Source organism: Bufo bufo, chromosome 5 (assembly GCF_905171765.1).
Source record: "Bufo bufo chromosome 5, aBufBuf1.1, whole genome shotgun sequence".
In the NCBI taxonomy this organism is placed as follows: Eukaryota; Metazoa; Chordata; class Amphibia; order Anura; family Bufonidae; genus Bufo; species Bufo bufo.
Window position 1 is genome coordinate 516,454,911 of NC_053393.1, and position 19,258 is coordinate 516,474,168.

At 48.4% G+C, this 19,258-nt stretch overlaps 1 protein-coding gene across 1 annotated transcript in view; it reads right to left on the bottom strand.

Moving 5' to 3' along the window:
- LOC121002869 (macrophage mannose receptor 1-like) overlaps positions 1-19,258 on the bottom strand; it is a 300,143-nt gene that overhangs the window by 10,874 nt on the left and 270,011 nt on the right. The window contains exon 22 of the mRNA XM_040434498.1: positions 9,943-10,092. Coding sequence (XP_040290432.1) covers positions 9,943-10,092 — 150 coding nt within the window. The remainder of the gene's footprint in view (positions 1-9,942; positions 10,093-19,258) is intronic.

Here is a 19,258-nt window from a genome sequence, read left to right on the forward strand (position 1 = left end):
TTTCACTTATCTCTTGTTGTACGTCTGGTTCATGGTTCCGTGACATTAGGACCAAGCCATGAATTCTGACGGTACAGGGCCATCCTCGCTACCCACGCTGGTTGCCAGACTTGATCAGCAGGATCACCTGTTGGGTCGGTTCGCTGTGGCGTTGCAAACCCTGCTTGAACGCACGGCTCATTTCGCTCCCGTTGCCGATGGGTCGGTTGTCGCTCCTGGGCTCGCTCCTACTGCCGCTCCGGTTGTTGCGCCAGAGTCTACCCCGACACCTGTTGTTGCGCCTGCGGTGTTTCGGGGTATGACCGGTTCTGCCCCTCTTCCACGGCGCTTTGGGGGAGAGCCAACTCAGTGCCGAGGTTTCCTTAACCAGGTGGGCATTTATTTCGAGTTGCTGCCACATGCCTTTCCTACTGAGAGATCAAAGGTGGGCTTCTTGATCTCGCTGCTCTCGGACAAGGCCTTGGCCTGGGCCAGCCCTTTATGGGAGAACAACAATCCGGTGGTTGCCGAGTTTTCCGGTTTTGTTGCTTCTCTTCGGAAGGTATTCGATGTGCCGGCTCGTGCTGCCTCTGCTGCGAAGCTCCTTATGTCCATCAGACAGGGTTCACGATCCGTAGCTGAATACGCCATTGAGTTTCGTACCCTGGCAGCAGAGGTGGGCTGGAATAATGAGGCTCTGGTCGCTGCTTTCTCTCATGGTCTCTCGGATGCCTTGAAGGATGAGGTTGCAGCTAAGGACCTACCAGTTGAGCTCGAGTCTCTTATTTCTTTCCTGATTTTGATTGACACCAGACTCAGGGAGAGACCTTCCTTTAAGGAGAACCTGCGGAGGCCTTCTAACAGATTGGTGCCTACGTTTGCTGTCCCACCCGTGCCTCCCTCTCCTCCCACGCCTCCTGGGGATGACTTGTCTGGGGGTGAACCCATGCAGCTGGGGTTTGCTCGCCTGTCCGAGGGGGAGAGGGCACTCCGGAGACGCGAGGGCCGATGCATGTACTGTGGTCTCGGTGGGCATTTTCGGTTGGCATGTCCGAACCGTCCGGGAAACGCTCGTACCCTGAGATCCTGTCGGGGGCAGATCTTGGGTGGAGTCTCCTCGTCCCCGGTTTCCCGTGTTGACAAACCACTGATCACTGTTGTCCTCTCCTGGGTCGGGGGCTCGGTGACGACCCAGGCGTTGGTGGACTCTGGTGCTGGTGGTTTGTTCATTGATAGTGTGTTCGCTGCCGCCAATTCCATTCCTCTGCAGGCTCGAGGTTCCCCACTGGCTCTTGAGGCGATAGACGGCAGACCCCTTCTGCCGCCACACGTGACTCATGAGACCCTTCCAGTGGGGATAGCCATTGGTGCCGTTCACAGAGAGTCGGTCTGCCTCCAGGTTATTTCGTCTCCACACTACTCGGTGGTCTTGGGGTACCCCTGGCTCCAGAAGCATAATCCGACTTTCGATTGGAGATCGGTCGAGATCCTCTCGTGGTCACCGCAGTGTGGGGCTAGTTGCATCCATGGGTCTGTCAAGTTGCTGTGTACTTCCTCGGACTCTCTGTTGCCTCCTGAATACGAGGAGTACCGGGATGTATTCGATAAGGTGCGCGCGGTTGCCCTACCTCCGCACCGCCCATACGATTGTGCCATAGAGTTACAATCTGGTGCCGTTCCTCCTCGTGGCAAAGTCTATCCACTGTCGGTAGCGGAGAATGAGGCCATGGAGGAGTACGTGAGGGAGGCGCTTTCACGCGGACACATTCGCAAATCTTCGTCCCCGGCAGGGGCTGGATTTTTCTTTGTGAAAAAGAAGGGCGGTGAGTTGAGGCCTTGCATCGATTACAGGGGTCTCAATCGCATCACGATCAAGAACGCTTACCCGATACCCTTGATTTCCGAGCTGTTCGATCGCCTTAAAGGGGCCACGGTCTTTACCAAACTCGACCTGAGGGCGGCATATAACCTGGTAAGGATCAAGGCGGGCGATGAGTGGAAGACCGCGTTTAACACCAGGACCGGTCATTACGAATCCTTGGTTATGCCCTTTGGGTTGTGCAATGCGCCCGCAGTCTTTCAGGAATTCATCAACGATGTTTTCCGTGACCTGTTGCAGCAGTGTGTGGTAGTCTATTTGGATGACATCTTGGTATATTCTGAATCCATGGAGGCCCACATTCTGGATGTCAGACGAGTGTTGCAACGGTTACGAGAGAACAAGCTGTTCGGTAAGCTTGAGAAATGCGAATTTCACCGATCCCAGGTAACCTTCTTAGGTTACATCATTTCCGCTGAGGGGTTCTCCATGGATCCTGAGAAGGTTTCGGCTGTCTTACAGTGGCCCCAGCCCAGTGGTCTTCGTTCCCTGCAGCGCTTTTTGGGCTTCGCCAATTATTATCGGAAGTTCATCAGGGACTTTTCCATGCTGGCCAAGCCTCTCACGGATCTGACCAGGAAGGGCAGTAATTCCCAGGTCTGGCCGCTCGAGGCCATCCGAGCTTTTGAGGCCCTAAAGTCCGCCTTTGTGTCGGCTCCGATTCTGTCGCATCCCAACCCTGGGTTGCCCTTTGTCCTCGAGGTGGACGCGTCTGAGACGGGAGTAGGCGCCCTTCTGTCTCAGCGTAGAACACCAGAGGGTCCTCTGCTTCCTTGTGGGTTTTACTCCCGGAAACTGTCTTCCGCGGAGTGCAACTATCAGATTGGTGACAGGGAGTTATTGGCCATCGTGCAGGCCCTTAAAGAATGGAGGCACTTGCTCGAGGGTTCGGTGGTTCCGGTTCTCATCCTGACGGACCACAAGAATCTGACCTACCTTTCTGAGGCCAAGAGATTGACACCACGTCAGGCCAGATGGGCTCTGTTCTTGTCACGTTTTAATTACGTGGTCTCCTACCTACCCGGTTCCAAGAACATCAGGGCGGATGCCTTATCACGGCAGTACTCCGAGCTGTCCAGGGAGGAGTCGATTTCGACTTCGGTCATACCTCCGAATCAGATCCTGGCCGCCATTCGCACCAGCCTGACCTCTCCCCTGGGTGAGCAGATTTTGGCGGCTCAATCTGGTGCTCCCTCTGGGAGACCCAACGGCAGATGTTTTGTGCCTGAGGAGTTGCGCACTCGGTTGTTGCGAACCTACCATAACTCCAAGACCGCGGGGCATCCTGGAAAGAATCAGCTGTCCTGGGCTGTTTCACGTCTGTTCTGGTGGCCTTCCCTACGTTCCGACATCGCCGCATATGTAGCGGCATGCTCCGTTTGTGCCCAGAGTAAGTCCCCTCGGCACCTTCCGTTGGGCCTTCTGCAACCCATAGCCACCGGGGAGCGCCCATGGTCACACCTGGGGATGGATTTCATTGTGGACCTCCCTGCATCCCGAGGCCATACGGTCATTCTCATGATTGTGGATCGGTTTTCCAAAATGTGCCACTGTGTTCCTCTCAAGAAGTTACCCTCTGCACAAGAGTTGGCCACGATTTTTGCCAGGGAGGTCTTCCGGTTGCACGGTTTGCCTAAGGAGATTGTGTCGGATCGGGGGAGTCAGTTTGTGTCCAGGTTCTGGCGCGCCTTTTGCTCCCAGTTGGGGATTCATCTCTCCTTCTCCTCGGCCTACCACCCTCAGTCCAATGGGGCCGCAGAACGATCCAATCAGGCCTTGGAGCAATTCCTTCGTTGCTATGTCTCCGATCACCAAGACAATTGGGTTGACCTCCTGCCTTGGGCTGAGTTTGCCAGGAACACGGCGGTGAACTCTTCCTCTGGGACGTCTCCCTTCATGGCCAATTATGGGTTCCAACCTGCCGTGTTACCGGAGGTATTCTCTCCCCAGGATATTCCGGCTGTGGAGGATCACCTTTCCGCCCTACGTGCTTCTTGGGTACAGATCCAGAAGTCCCTTGAGGTCTCTGCGCAGCGCCAGAGATTCCAGGCTGATCGCAGACGAGCGCCTGCTCCTTCCTACCAGGTCGGAGACCGTGTATGGTTGTCCACCCGCAACCTCAACCTTCGAGTGCCCACTCCCAAGCTGGCGCCTCGCTTTGTTGGTCCCTTCCGAGTGCTTCGCAGGGTAAACCCGGTAGCCTATGCCCTTGCGCTTCCTCCTGGCATGCGGATCTCCAACGTGTTTCATGTCTCCCTGTTGAAGCCACTGGTGTGTAATCGTTTCACTTCCTCGGTTCCTCGGCCTCGTCCGGTCCAAGTGGGCAATCGTGAGGAATATGAGGTGAGCAATATCCTGGACTCACGCCTGGTCCGCGGTCGGTTGCAGTTTTTGGTCCATTGGCGTGGTTATGGTCCAGAGGAGCGTTCCTGGGTTCCCTCCGCAGATGTCCATGCTCCTGCCTTGCTCCGAGCCTTCCACGCACGCTTCCCTCAGAAACCGTTTTGTGCTCCGCGGAGGAGGGGCCCTTGAGGGGGAGGTACTGTCATGGTCTTACCTGCTTGCTGCTCTCCTTCGTTTGACATGTGCTGGCGGCCATCTTGGGTCCTGGGTTTCTTGTAGCCTTCCACCCTGCGGCTCCTCCTTCCCCTGGGAGGAGCTGGATGCCTAGCTCATATATATAGGAGGTCTGTGGCTTCAGTTCCTTGCTTGGTCCCCTTGTGTTCACATGCTTCTAAGACTGCTGCTGCTTCTGGTTCCTGATCCTGGCTTCGTCTGACTACCCTGCTGGTTCCTGATCCTGGCTTCGTCTGACTACCCTGCTGGTTCCTGATCCTGGCTTCGTCTGACTACCCTGCTGGTTCCTGATCCTGGCTTCGTCTGACTACCCTTCTGGTTCCTGACCTCTGGCTTCGCAAAGACTCTGCTCGGTTTCACCATCCGTTTGGACTTTTGCTTTACAGCTTTATTTTCAATAAAGCCTTCTATTTTCACTTATCTCTTGTTGTACGTCTGGTTCATGGTTCCGTGACAGGGTACCTGATAGATTTCGCCTCTCTCCCCCAAGAAAGATTCCTCATCAATCGGGGCTTTCAGCCTCCCAAACAAAGGATTTTAGAATCCTACATCCAGGACTATATTTCAAAGGGGGCTCTAGAGGAGGTTGCGGCAGGGGAGCAGGGCCTAGGGATCTATTCACCAGTATTTCTGGTTCCCAAAAAGACAGGCGATCTCTGGATGATAATCGATTTAAGACATCTCAATCGATTCATAAAGAGACCAAGGTTTCGTATGGAAACCATAAGGTTCCTCCCAAACTCGAAATTCCCTGAGATGGTGGTTCCATCTCCCTGCAGGGAAGTCTATGACCCAACCAGTTTGGCTCATATTGACTACAGACGCGTCCCTAGTAGGCTGGGGCGCTCATCTAGACGGTTCCACAGTTCGGGGAACTTGGTCTCTCATGGAGCAGCGTCTCTCCTCCAATCTCCGAGAGATGCGAGCTATCCGGCTAGCCCTCCTTCACTTCGCCCCTCAAATCCGGGGCAAAGCGGTGAAAGTACAGTCAGACAATATGACTGCTGTTCTTTACATAAACAAACAGGGAGGCACGAGATCCCTACCCCTTCTTGCAGAGATCGGGGTAATTCTACGGTGGGCAGAGTTGAACCTATCCCATCTATCTGCCACCCACATTCGGGGGTCCCTCAACATCAATTGCAGATCGTTTAAGCCGCGGATTACCGACCATGGAGTGGTCTCTGCGTCCGGAGATCTTCAAGCAGATAGTCCAGAGATGGGGATTACCGGAGGTGGATCTCATGGCAACCAGGTTCAACGCCAAGGTACAAAGGTTCTGCTCTCTATACAGGGAGGACAACCCCCTGGCGATAGATGCTCTGTCGATACCGTGGAGGTTCAGGCTGGCTTACATCTTCCCTCCCTTTTCCATGATACCGAGGGTATTGATGAAGATTCGTCAGGATCAGGCCTCGGTAATAGCCATCATTCCGTTCTGGCCCAAGAGATCCTGGTTTACCCAGCTCATTCAGATGAGTCGGGGACAATACTGGAGACTCGCCCCGGAGCAGACCCTGGTGTCGTGGGACACACATCTCTGCCCAGATCTGCACAGATTCAACCTGACAGCCTGGAGGTTGATCAGTCCCTTCCCAGAGTAGAAGGGCTCTCTGAGGCGGTCCTGAGAACGTTATCACATTCAAGAGCGGAACCCACTAAGAAGGCCTACTCCAGAGTGATGAGAATCTTCACCTTATGGTGTGATTCTAACCAGGTGGCGTCTGCAGATCCGCCCCTTTCCGCCATATTACAGTTCCTTCAGGATGGACTAGACAAGGGCCTTGCTCCGGCCACTTTGAAGGTACAAGTTTTTGCCATCTTGGCCTGTTTAAACAGGCCATATTCTCGGGACCCGCTCATCCAACGCTTCCTTAAAGGAGCTGAGAGATTAAGGCCTACAATACTGAGACCCATTCCTCAGTGGGATCTTTCAGTAGTGCTCAATGGGTTAGCATCTCCCCCCTTTGAGCCATTGGAGGAGGTCGGGTTCAAGTTTGTCACCTTAAAGACAGTCTTTCTGCTAGCTGTGACTTCAGCTAAGAGGGTTTCGGAGTTACAAGCCTTTTCGGCTCTGCATCCATATATAACCTTTTTGCAGGACCGGGTTCTCCTAAAATTCTTACCCTACTTCAGACCTAAGGTGTTATCCTTTCAGAATATCAATCAGGTAATTTCTTTACCAGTCTTATTTTCTTCCGCCTCCTCCGATGTTCCTGTCAGACATCCTCTGGACATTTTGAGATGCCTCCAGACCTATGTGGATAGGTCCAGGGAGTTCAGGATTGATGAGAATCTCTTCATCCTGTTTGCCGGTAAATCTAAAGGCCGTAAAGCGTCTAAGGTTTCCATTAGTCGCTGGATCAGGGAAGCCATTAGGGAGTCTTTTCTGTCTCAAACTCTGGACCCTCCAGAGTTCGTTAAGGCCCATTCTACTAGGGCCGTTTCAACCTCAGTGGCAGAAAGAAACCAACTTCCCTTAGAGCTAATCTGCAAGTCGGCTTCCTGGAGCTCCGAATCAACCTTTATCTCGCACTACAGAGTCGGTGCTAAGTTTGCGGAGTTTTCGGCCTTTGGGCAGACTATTTTTGATTCTGCCAGGCAGGAAGGCCCTCCCTAGGGGTTCTTCTCGTTATCTCCCAATCTGTGCTGCTGGTAGGACGGAAGGGAATCGTTAATTTCTAACGATAATTTGTTTTCCCTTAGTCCTAACAGCAGCACACAAATTTCCCACCCTAAGTACGTATGCTTGCTGAAAACACGGTGGTTGGGGGGTAGTTCCCTCCTTTTGAGGGAGTGGGAACTCTTGTTATTGGTTCTTGGGCTCATTAAAAATTCCGCCGGTCCTACCAGTCCACAGGGGGCAGTTAACCCCATCTGTGCTGCTGTTAGGACTAAGGGAAAACAAATTATCGTTAGAAATTAACAATTTTTGCTCATTGAATCAAAACAGTAGCGTAATATAATTCTCTGTTTCTGGTAAATGACAATACCGAACATGTATATTATTCCCAATATACAGCACAATGCTATTATATTGTATACTGCTCCAGATCAAAGGTCCTCTTAACCACCTCAGCTCCCCTAGCTTAAACACCCTTAATGACCAGGCCACTTTTTACACTTCTGCACTACACTACTTTCACCGTTTATTGCTCGGTCATGCAACTTACCACCCAAATGAATTTTACCTCCTTTTTTTCTCACTAATAGAGCTTTCATTTGGTGGTATTTCATTGCTGCTGGCATTTTTACTTTTTTTGTTATTAATCGAAATTTACAGATTTTTTTGCAAAAAAATGAAAATTTTCACTTTCAGTTGTAAAATTTTTCAAAAAAAACGACATCCATATATAAATTTTTCTCTAATTTTATTGCTCTACATGTCTTTGATAAAAAAAAAATGTTTGGGTAAAAGCTATAGCGTTTACAAACTATGGTACAAAAATGTGAATTTCCGCTTTTTGAAGCAGCTCTGACTTTCTGAGCACCTGTCATGTTTCCTGAGGTTCTACAATGCCCAGACAGTAGAAAAACCCCACAAATGACCCCATTTCGGAAAGTAGACACCCTAAGGTATTCGCTGATGGGCATAGTGAGTTCATAGAACTTTTTATTTTTTGTCACAAGTTAGCGGAAAATGATGATTTTTTTTTTTTTCTACAAAGTCTCATATTCCACTAACTTGTGACAAAAAATAAAAACTTCCATGAACTCACTATGCCCATCACGAAATACCTTGGGGTGTCTTATTTCCAAAATGGGGTCACTTGTGGGGTAGTTATACTGCCCTGGCAATTTAGGGGCCCTAATGTGTGGGAAGTAGTTTGAAATCAAAATGTGTAAAAAATGAACTGTGAAATCCTAAAGGTGCTCTTTGGAATGTGGGCCCCTTTGCCCACCTAGGCTGCAAAAAAGTGTCACACATGTGGTATCGCCGTACTCAGGAGAAGTTGGGCAATGTGTTTTGGTGTGTCGTTTTACATATACCCATGCTGGGTGAGAGAAATATCTCGGCAAAAGACAACTTTTCCAATTTTTTTATACAAAGTTGGCATTTGACCAAGATATTTATCTCACCCAGCATGGGTATATGTAAAATGACACCCCAAAACACATTGCCCAACTTCTCCTGAGTACGGCGATACCAGATGTGTGACACTTTTTTGCAGCCTAGGTGGGTAAATAGGCCCACATTCCAAAGAGCACCTTTAGGATTTCACAGGTCATTTTTTACACATTTTGATTTCAAACTACTTCCCACACATTAGGGCCCCTAAATTGCCAGGGCAGTATAACTACCCAACAAGTGACCCCATTTTAGAAAGAAGACACCCCAAGGTATTTCGTGATGGGCATAGTGAGTTCATGGAAGTTTTTATTTTTTGTCACTAGTTAGTGGAATATGAGACTTTGTAAGAAAAAAATCATCATTTTCCGCTAACTTGTGACAAAAAATAAAAAATTCTAGGAACTCGCCATGCCCCTCACGGAATACCTTGGGGTGTCTTATTTCCAAAATGGGGTCACTTGTGGGGTAGTTATACTGCCCTGGCAATTTAGGGGCCCTAATGTGTGGGAAGTAGTTTGAAATCAAAATGTGTAAAAAAAAAGATAGAACATGCACTATTCTTGTCTGTTTTGTGGACAAGAATAAGCATTTCTATAATTGACCGCCTGTTCCGTTCTGCAAATTTCGGAATGCACAGGTGCGGCATCCGTGTTTTGCGGATCCGCAATTTATGGACTTCAAAACACGTCGTGGTCATCTGAATGAGCCATTATACAGAGCTTCCTGTTTACATAGGTGCTGTGCAGAGTGGTGAGTCTTTCTCTGCCAAAGTGTCTGTTCAGTGTGTCTGTATGCCCAATAGGTCAGCTACCATTTATCTAGAGTCCACCTTCGTGGTGTTTGCCAGTTTTTGGCACAGTAGTTCCACTAAATCCATAACACTTTGTATGACCTATGTCACTCTGGACCTTCTAAAATGTGTTGGTCCCATGTTCATATGTGCCCACATTGCTGAACTTTGCTGAGAAAAATGCAGTTGTAATATATGCAAATGAGCCTCTAGGAACAATGGGGGCATTCCTGTTGCACCAAAAGGCTCCGCTCTCTCTGCAACTGCAGCGCTCTTTGCACTTTGGTTGACAGGCCAGGCAGTGTAAACATAATCACACCTGGCCCTGTCAATCAAAGTGCAGAGAGCGAGGCAGATGTAGAGAGAGCGGAGCCTCTACACGTAAAGGCAATGCCCCCATTGATCCTTGAGGCTCATTTGCATATATTAAAACATCATTTTTCTTTGAGCACATATGAACATGGGACCAACACAGATGTCTTCAGCTGCCAAGCGCACATTCAACAGGTCAGCCAGTGTTATGGGTATAAACCTGCTGACATATGCCCTTTAAATGCATCTATAGGCAATCAAAGCCACTATACAATGACATTAGTATATGTTACATTTCCTATACTTTTACTATGAAGTAATTTTTGGACTTACCATATTGAACACATTGGAAGGTTGCCTCGTGCCAGCTTGAGGTGGATGATGGTTGGAAAAGATAGCAGTGGTTACGGAAGGGAATCCAAACCTCTGAGGTTTTGTCTGGGCATGTTCCTGGCATTTCAGGTGGGTCAGTGGGAGCGACAACTTTGAGATAAAAAAGAAGACATGCAAAGTTGACAAGCAGTATACATTTTGTTACATGTACTGTATCTACTGTATCTTTCAGCTCATAAGACTTACCTTTGTTTCTTTCAGCTCATAAGACTTACCTTTGTTCACAAAAAAATTATCTGAAAAGGTTACTTTGTATCAATTCCATCAATTGTTCTATTAACCAGAGCCCATCATCATACTTCACATAGTCCCATTGGTTGTTCTACAATCAACAGATCAACAATCTTACCACCTTCAATATAAGGCTAGGGCTACATGGCGAAGTGTGTCGAACAACAAAAAGGGTATGACTACATGTGTCGCATGACATTTTTTGTAATGCGTCAGTCACACAAAAATCTAACCTGGATGTTTTTTTCATGACTGTTGTGTCACAGTGGCAGCATTTGCATGTCGCAGTGCAACACAAAATCACTGCATGTATAGATAAAGTAGGGTAGGTATACATATATATATATATATATATATATCACTGAAGCTAGTAAATGTACCCTTTAAAACGTCACTTTTAATATATATAAGTTAAAATACGACCCACCGAGGTATAGACAAACAAATAAATAAACGTAATAGATATTAGAATTATTGGGACAGATAACCCAATAGGACTATAATCAAGTGATTAGAGGCAAAACAAACAAGGGGTTACCGCTATGCCGTTACTCACTATACCGTAGATCATAGATGGGATGGTTGCTCACGATACCGTAGATCATAGGTGGGATGGACTGGAGAATGATAGGTCCAGAGTCAGATCAGCAGTTCTTACTGGGTGTCAGATGATAGTAGATCGAAGTGACCCGGTATATATCCATAGATAGGCAAAAGATGGGATTGCTGACCCTACCAGCCTATACTATCCCTACCTAAAGCAGGACAGCACTCCCAAGGGAGAACTATCCTACCTATAAACGTAGCCCCTGGAATTAGAATCCCTGCCTGGAAATCCCATGCATGGATGCCCAGTAAAAAAGAAATGGAAGTCCAAGGGTGTCCCAGAATCAAAATCTCCCGACGCGTTTCCCCAGCTTCAATACAAAGGTTTATCAGGGGAGAAAGTGAAAAGCACAATGGCTGTGGCGATAGTGGCCAATGTGATGAGCAGCAGCGCGCATAGATTACCGCCACCAGTTTAAATACCCACTCACCTGATGCGACCGCGTCCTGATGTTACAACTGCGCATGCGCGTGTAGGACGTCGAGCGCATGACGTCACGATACTGTCACGGCTGTATGTGAGCAACAAGAGCATGCACAGAAAATAGAGCTACTGACCGGACCCAAACTAGGGAGGATAAAGGGTGACCCCTGTCAGACCCTCAAAGCTCTCCCTATGCTGCTAAGCCCATGCCCGGATCCAAATGGTGGAACGAGGCATGCCCGCGTACCTAAGACTGATGACCACTGTAACCCCTACAATAGTGGAATGGGCACGGCCACCGGTGCCCTGCTCAGTATATGGAGGGAACCGTGGTCGCCTCGGATCCAGTCAGAAAACACACAGATACACAACAATGTCTGCACACTTAGCTGAAGGAGCTGCAGCCGCAGTGAAGACGGATCCAAAGACAGGCTGGCAATATCCGGAGTACTTGCTGCAGCAGAACACAAGTCCAGTGAAAGGATAGCATACAAGGGAAGATACTCAAGCAAGAGCTACAACTCAAATGAGAAATATAATCCACACACTACAAAAGGAGGAGGGGTGATTTAAAGGCAGGGAAATCAAACGCAGGAGGAACAGCTGGGAGGAAGGAAACAGAAAGTAAAGAGCTCATCACAGGGGCGGAGAAACAGACCAGTGAGAACTCCTCCAAGCTCTGGTAGTGACAGTACCCCCCTCTCTACGGGTGGACTCTGGACACCCAGGACCCACCTTCTCAGGATGAGCCCTATGAAATGCCCTGATGAGGCGAGTGGCTTTAATGTCCGACACCGGAACCCACATCCTCTCCTCAGGACCATAACCCTTCCAATGAACGAGGTACTGAGGAGAACCGCGGACAACGCGAGAGTCCACAATTCTGGAAACTTCAAACTCCAGATTGACATCAACCAAAATCGGAGGAGGAGGCAAAGAGGAGGGTACCGTGGGCTGGACATATGGTTTTAAGAGAGATCTGTGAAATACATTATGTATCTTCCAAACCCGTGGAAGATCAAGACGGAAGGCAACAGGATTGATGACTGACAAGATTTTATAAGGCCCAATAAACTTGGGACCCAATTTCCAGGAGGGAACCTTCAGTTTAATATTTCTTGTAGACAACCACACCAGATCACCCACATTCAGGTCCGGACCAGGCACACGTCTCTTATCAGCCACACGCTTATACTTCTCACTCATCTTTCTAAGATTACTCTGAATCTTTTGCCAAATGGTAGACAAAGACAAGGAAAATCTCTCCTCCTCAGGTAAACCAGAAAGAGCCCCTCCCGAGAATGTCCCAAACTGCGGATGGAACCCATATGCACCAAAGAATGGTGACTTATCAGAAGATTCCTGACGACGGTTGTTCAGAGCAAACTCAGCAAGAGGGAGAAATGAACACCAATCCTCCTGGTTCTCTGCCACAAAACAGCGCAAATATGTCTCCAGATTCTGATTGAGGCGCTCAGTCTGACCATTCGACTGCGGGTGAAAAGCAGAAGAGAAGGACAGCCGAACCCTCAGGCGAGAACAGAAAGCCTTCCAGAATCTGGACACAAACTGCGTGCCTCTATCGGAAACAATATCAGAGGGAATGCCATGCAATTTAACAATATGGTCGACAAAAGCTTGCGCCAACGTTTTAGCATTGGGTAAACCAGGGAAAGGTACGAAATGAGCCATCTTGATAAAACGGTCCACCACCACCAGGATCACCGACTTCCCTGAGGAACGAGGAAGATCCGTGATAAAGTCCATAGACAGGTGTGTCCAAGGACGGGAAGGTATGGGTAACGGGAGAAGGGAACCTGAAGGCCGTGAACGAGGGACCTTAGCGCGAGCGCACGTCTCACAAGCAGCCACAAAACCCTCCACCGACTTACGAAGAGCCGGCCACCAAAATCTCCGAGCAATGAGATCTACCGTGGCTCTACTCCCGGGGTGACCAGCAAGAACAGTATCATGATGCTCCTTGAAGAGTTTGTGACGTAGCTCAGGAGGCACAAACAACTTCCCAGAAGGACAACGGGCAGGTGCCTCAGTCTGGGCAGCCTGGACCTCGGCCTCCAAATCAGAATATAGAGCAGAAACAACTACCCCCTCCGCCAAAATGGGACCCGGGTCCTCGGAGTTTCCTCCTCCCGGAAAACAGCGAGAGAGAGCATCAGCCTTCACATTTTTGATCCCAGGGCGGAATGTAACGACAAAATTGAATCTGGAGAAGAACAGAGACCATCTAGCCTGTCTCGGATTCATATGCCTGGCCGACTCCAAGTATTCCAGATTCTTATGGTCGGTAAAAACGGTGATAGGGTGCCTGGCCCCCTCCAACCAATGGCGCCATTCCTCGAAAGCCAACTTGATGGCCAACAACTCCCTATCTCCCACATCATAGTTTTTCTCTGCCGGGGAGAGTTTTTTAGAGAAAAAGGCACAGGGTCGCCATTTGGCAGGAGAAGGGCCCTGGGACAAAACCGCACCCACACCCACCTCAGAAGCATCCACCTCAACAATAAAAGGTAAGGAAACATCGGGATGCACCAAGACGGGAGCAGATGCAAAACTCTCTTTAATCTTAGAAAAAGCTGCAAGCGCCACCTCCGACCAAGAGGAAAAATCCGCCCCCTTTTTTGTCATGTCAGTGAGGGGTTTGACAACAGAGGAATAATTCAAAATGAACTTTCTGTAATAGTTCGCAAAACCCAGAAAGCGCATCAATGCCTTCTGATTCTCAGGAAGCTCCCACTCAAGTACAGCACGGACCTTCTCCAGATTTGTGCGAAAACCAGAAGCAGAGAGGAGAAAACCCAGAAATTGAATCTCCGATACCATAAAAAGACATTTCTCCAGCTTGGCGTACAATTTATTTTCCCGCAGAATCCGCAGAACCTGAAAAAGATGATCCTGATGGGTCTGAACATCAGGGGAAAAAATCTAAATATCATCAAGATACACCAATACAAATTTCCCCATTAAATGGTAGAAAATACTGTTAACAAAATGCTGAAAGACGGCCGGAGCATTCATCAGGCCGAAAGGCATAACGAGATTCTCGAAATGCCCGTTAGGGGTATTAAAGGCCGTTTTCTATTCATCCCCCTCTCTGACCCTGACCAGGTTGTACGCGCCTCTCAAATCCAATTTGGAAAAAACCTTGGCCCCAACAATTTGGTTGAAGAGGTCCGGGATCAGAGGAAGGGGATAGGGATCGCGAATCGTGATACGGTTCAGCTCCCTAAAATCTAGGCAAGGTCTCAGAGAGCCATCTTTTTTTTTAACAAAAAAAAAACAGCGGCAACAGGTGATTTTGAGGGACGAATATGCCCCTTATCGAGACTCTCGGAGATATAGGTTTGCATTGCGATTCTTTCCGGTTGTGAGAGATTGTAGAGGCGAGCTTTTGGCAGCTTGGCGCCAGGAATGAGGTTAATGAGACAGTCAAACTCCCGGTGAGGAGGTAGCTCCTGAACACCGCTCTCGGAAAACACGTCCGAGAAATCAGAGAGAAATGATGGCACAGTTTTAGTAGACACCTCTGCAAAAGTCGCTGTAAGACAATTCTCTCTACAAAAGTCACTCCACTCATTTATTTGCCTTCCTTGCCAATCAATAGTGGGGTTATGTCTAGTGAGCCAGGGTAACCCCAAAACTAGAGGAGAAGGCAATCCGTTAAGGACAAAACAAGATATATCCTCCACATGAGTGTCACCTACAGCTAACCGGATATTGTGAACAATGCCCTTCAGAGATCTCTGTGAGAGTGGAGCAGAGTCAATAGCAAAAACAGGTATATCCTTTTCTAATGTGCAAACCTGAAAACCATTCATGGCTACAAATTGAGTGTCAATAAGGTTGACGGCCGCTCCACTATCAACAAAAATCTCACAAGAAATGACTTTGCTCTCTAGCGCCACCCTGGCAGACAGGAGAAAACGGGAACTGCAGGTCAGAGGAAAAGCATCAATTCCTACATCAACTTTGCCCAAAGTAGCAGATGAAGCAGAGTTTGATGATTTACCTTTTGAGGTTTTTCTCTTATTATCGCTCTTAGTACAGTTCAAGAATCTCCTAGACGGACAAACATTTGCCAAATGACCTATGCCCCCACAACAAAAACACACCATACTCTGAGGAATAAATCCTCTTTTATCAGGGGCAAGTCGACCTAGCTGCATGGGCTCCTCCTCAGAGGGGAGCGAGACAGGATGAGGCCCCTGCACACAGAATGAGTCCGCACCACTGCCCCTAGACTGACAATGGCTGGACAGAGAGGTCTCGTTTCTTTCTCTTAGACGCCTGTCAAGGCATACCGCCAATGACATGGCAGACTCTAAGGACGTTGGTCTCTCATGGAAAGCAAACGCATCTTTCAATCTCTCTGAGAGACCATGACAGAACTGACTCCGGAGTGCAGCATCATTCCAACCTGAATTAGCTGCCCATCTCCGAAATTCAGAACAATAAAGCTCCGCAGACAGTTTGCTCTGGCATAAAAAACGTAAGTTAGATTCGGCCAGAGCAACACGATCCGGGTCATCATATATCTGCCCCAGGGCCACAAAAAATCCTTCCACGGATCGAAGGGAGGGATCCCCTGATGGCAGCGAAAAAGCCCAAGTCTGAGCATTACCCCTGAGCAGGGAGATGACAATCCTCACCCTCTGCTCCTGATTACCAGAGGAATGGGGACACAAGCAAAAATGGAGTTTGCATGCCTCTCTGAAGCAAACAAAACTCTCACTGCCCCCGGAGAACGTTTCCGGAAGTGAGATCTTTGGCTCGCAACAGACTCCATGGGCCAGAGCAGAGCCCAATGCTTGAAGCTGAGTCATAGATTGACGGAGATCCGCTACCTCCAAAGAAAGACCCTGCATGCGGTCAACCAGGCCAGAAAGCGGATCCATGTAAAAAAAAGACGGTTTTGGTGGATTATAATGTCACGGCTGTATGTGAGCAACAAGAGCATGCACAGAAAATAGAGCTACTGACCGGACCCAAACTAAGGAGGATAAAGGGTGACCCCTGTCAGACCCTCAAAGCTCTCCCTATGCTGCTAAGCCCATGCCCGGATCCAAATGGTGGAACGAGGCATGCCCGCGTACCTAAGACTGATGACCACTGTAACCCCTACAATAGTGGAATGGGCACGGCCACCGGTGCCCTGCTCAGTATATGGAGGGAACTGTGGTCGCCTCGGATTCAGTCAGAAAACACACAGATACACAACAATGTCTGCACACTTAGCTGAAGGAGCTGCAGCCGCAGTGAAGACGGATCCAAAGACAGGCTGGCAATATCCGGAGTACTTGCTGCAGCAGAACACAGGTCCAGTGAAAGGATAGCATACAAGGGAAGATACTCAAGCAAGAGCTACAACTCAAATGAGAAATATAATCCACACACTACAAAAGGAGGAGGGGTGATTTAAAGGCAGGGAAATCAAACGCAGGAGGAACAGCTGGGAGGAAGGAAACAGAAAGTAAAGAGCTCATCACAGGGGCGGAGAAACAGAGCAGTGAGAACTCCTCCAAGCTCTGGTAGTGACAGATACAAGCCCGAGTTCTAACAAGAATCACGGGAAACAGAGCTCATGCGCAGGGACTAGGTCAAGCCCGTAGTCACAGGTCTCGTGTTATCTAGGACGCTGGCTGCCGAGAATAGTAAATCAACGCGGGACGAACATAACACCTGCGTCTCCGCACCATGGCAACCAGAAAACAAATACAATGTCCAAGGGACAACAACACCTAGAGGGGTAAATATATAGGAAAAAAAACAGTAAATCAATTGTTAACATTGGCCCCAGTATGTGGGTATATGAGATCAAATAGAAATACATGTATGAGAAATTCTTGGCTAGAGAAAGATAAAAGCCAAAAATATATGAAATCTCACACATTACGATTATCCTTGACCAGAAATAGATACATATAGGTGGAAATTAGATCATAAGGATCAAATAAGTCCAGATGGACCAAAAAATACAGTAAGAACACATAATGGATCTGTATTAAAGGACATGACCAGGGTATATATTGTCACAAAAAACAAGTATAAGATATAGACTCATTGAGACCCAACGGACTCAGGGACTTAAAGAGGACCTTTCATTAGTTTAAAAACTAAAAACTAACTATATCAGTGGGCAGAGCGGCGCCCAGGGGTCCCCCTGCACTTACTAGTATGTCTGGGCACCGCTCCGTTCGCCCGGTACAGGCTCCGGTGTCTGCAGCTCCCTCTGTTGTACTGGGCGGAGTTTTTGTATTAGGGTTGTCCCTTGCTGCAGCGCTGGCCAATCGTAGCGCACAGCTCATAGCCTGGGAGTCCCAGGCTATGAGCTGTGCGCTACGATTGGCCAGTGCTGCATGCCAAACAGGACCTCCCAAGGCCATTCACCTAAACCAGACAATCTTGAGAATTATTGGCTTTCAGGTCCTTCTGGATAAAGACGGAAAACAAAAGATGGGGTGCCTGAAATCACTAGGGGTGGCCACTGAGTGAAGGCACATTTGCATACACCTCACATTTTGAGTGCAGAAAAAGAATGTCTGGGCTGTAACTGGCACTCACTCACCACTTATGTTTTATGTTTACTGTGTGTTCACTAGGGCTTTTGAGGGTTACGGTGCCCTTGTGGGTACCCCTGTCTGTGGGGTTGTGTGTGACCATATTGGTTCCTAACTCCCTTGCAAACCCTTTGGCCTCTCCCTCTGGAGAGCAGCCATGTCTCGACCTGGGCTCTTGGCAAACACCTGGGATAGCAGCTCAGGTGGAAGCCAGAGCAAGACTGGCACTTCTCCAGCTTCGGCTGTGGGATGGCCCTGGTCCTAAACTCTTGCAGTAGCCTTCTGGCCCGGAGGGTCTGGGACTGGTTTTTGGGTGACCCTTCTTCTGTGCAGAGGGCTGTGATAGACAGTAACCTAGTGCACACTTTGTTGCATGGGTGTAGAAAGGACGTACCTTAGGCTTTTATTAAAAAATAGATGGAAAAAAGTACTGCATGCAGGACTTTTTTTCTGTTTCAATAGAACGGATCTCAGATGGAAATGGCTCAGAGGGATGTCAAATGTGCATAACTGATAAAGGAACCGAAGAACAGAAAAAAAAATGTCGATGTGAAACCAGCCTTAGGCTTTTAGTTAGGATTGAGGAGTATGAAGCTATAAAGAATCATAATAGCTAAAGCCATAATTGAAGGAATCTCGTTTCAATAGGTTTCTTTTCTTTTTTTAATGGTTTGGTTATAATAATAAACAGGTTGATTTTGACAGGGTTAAAAGGGGTTGTCTCATCTAAGACAATGGGGTCATATTGCTAGGATATGCCCCATTGTCTGATAGATGCAGGTCCCAGCAGTGGTCTATATAGAGAACAGAGTGGTGACTGGAGGACTCCAGTCTGGCCTCCACTGAGCGCTCTCCCCATAGAAGTGAATGAGAGCGCAACGTGCAAGACCGGCCACAGATCCCACTCACTTCTATGGGCCCGATGGAAATAGCCAAGCCAGTGCTCGGCTATTTTCGGCGGCCCCATAGATATGAATGGACAGTGGCTGGGCATGCGCAGTGCTCCCTCCACCACTTTTGGGGCTCCGTTTAGGAGATAGGCACGAGGCCCAGCGGTGGGATCCGCACCTATCAGACAGCGATATGCCACCATTGTCTCAGATGAGACAACTTCTTTAATAGAAAGAGAATGTATTCTAGTTTCAATGTTACAATAAGAGACATAGGATTTTATCACAAGACACGGAGGCTTCGTATTGCTTTAACTTCCTTTACTGTTACCATAGCAGCAAAGAAATGAGCATGTCAATCACAAAAGAAACACCATAGTAACCGACTCCTCCCCTTCATCCCAGTATATATGGACTGCACACTCTGGGATCATCCTCTTTCTTTGCTGCTGCCATTGCAGATAAGTATCCTCTTTACCAATACTATGCTTTATGGTCATTGCTTTGATTATATTACGTTTTAGGTGTAT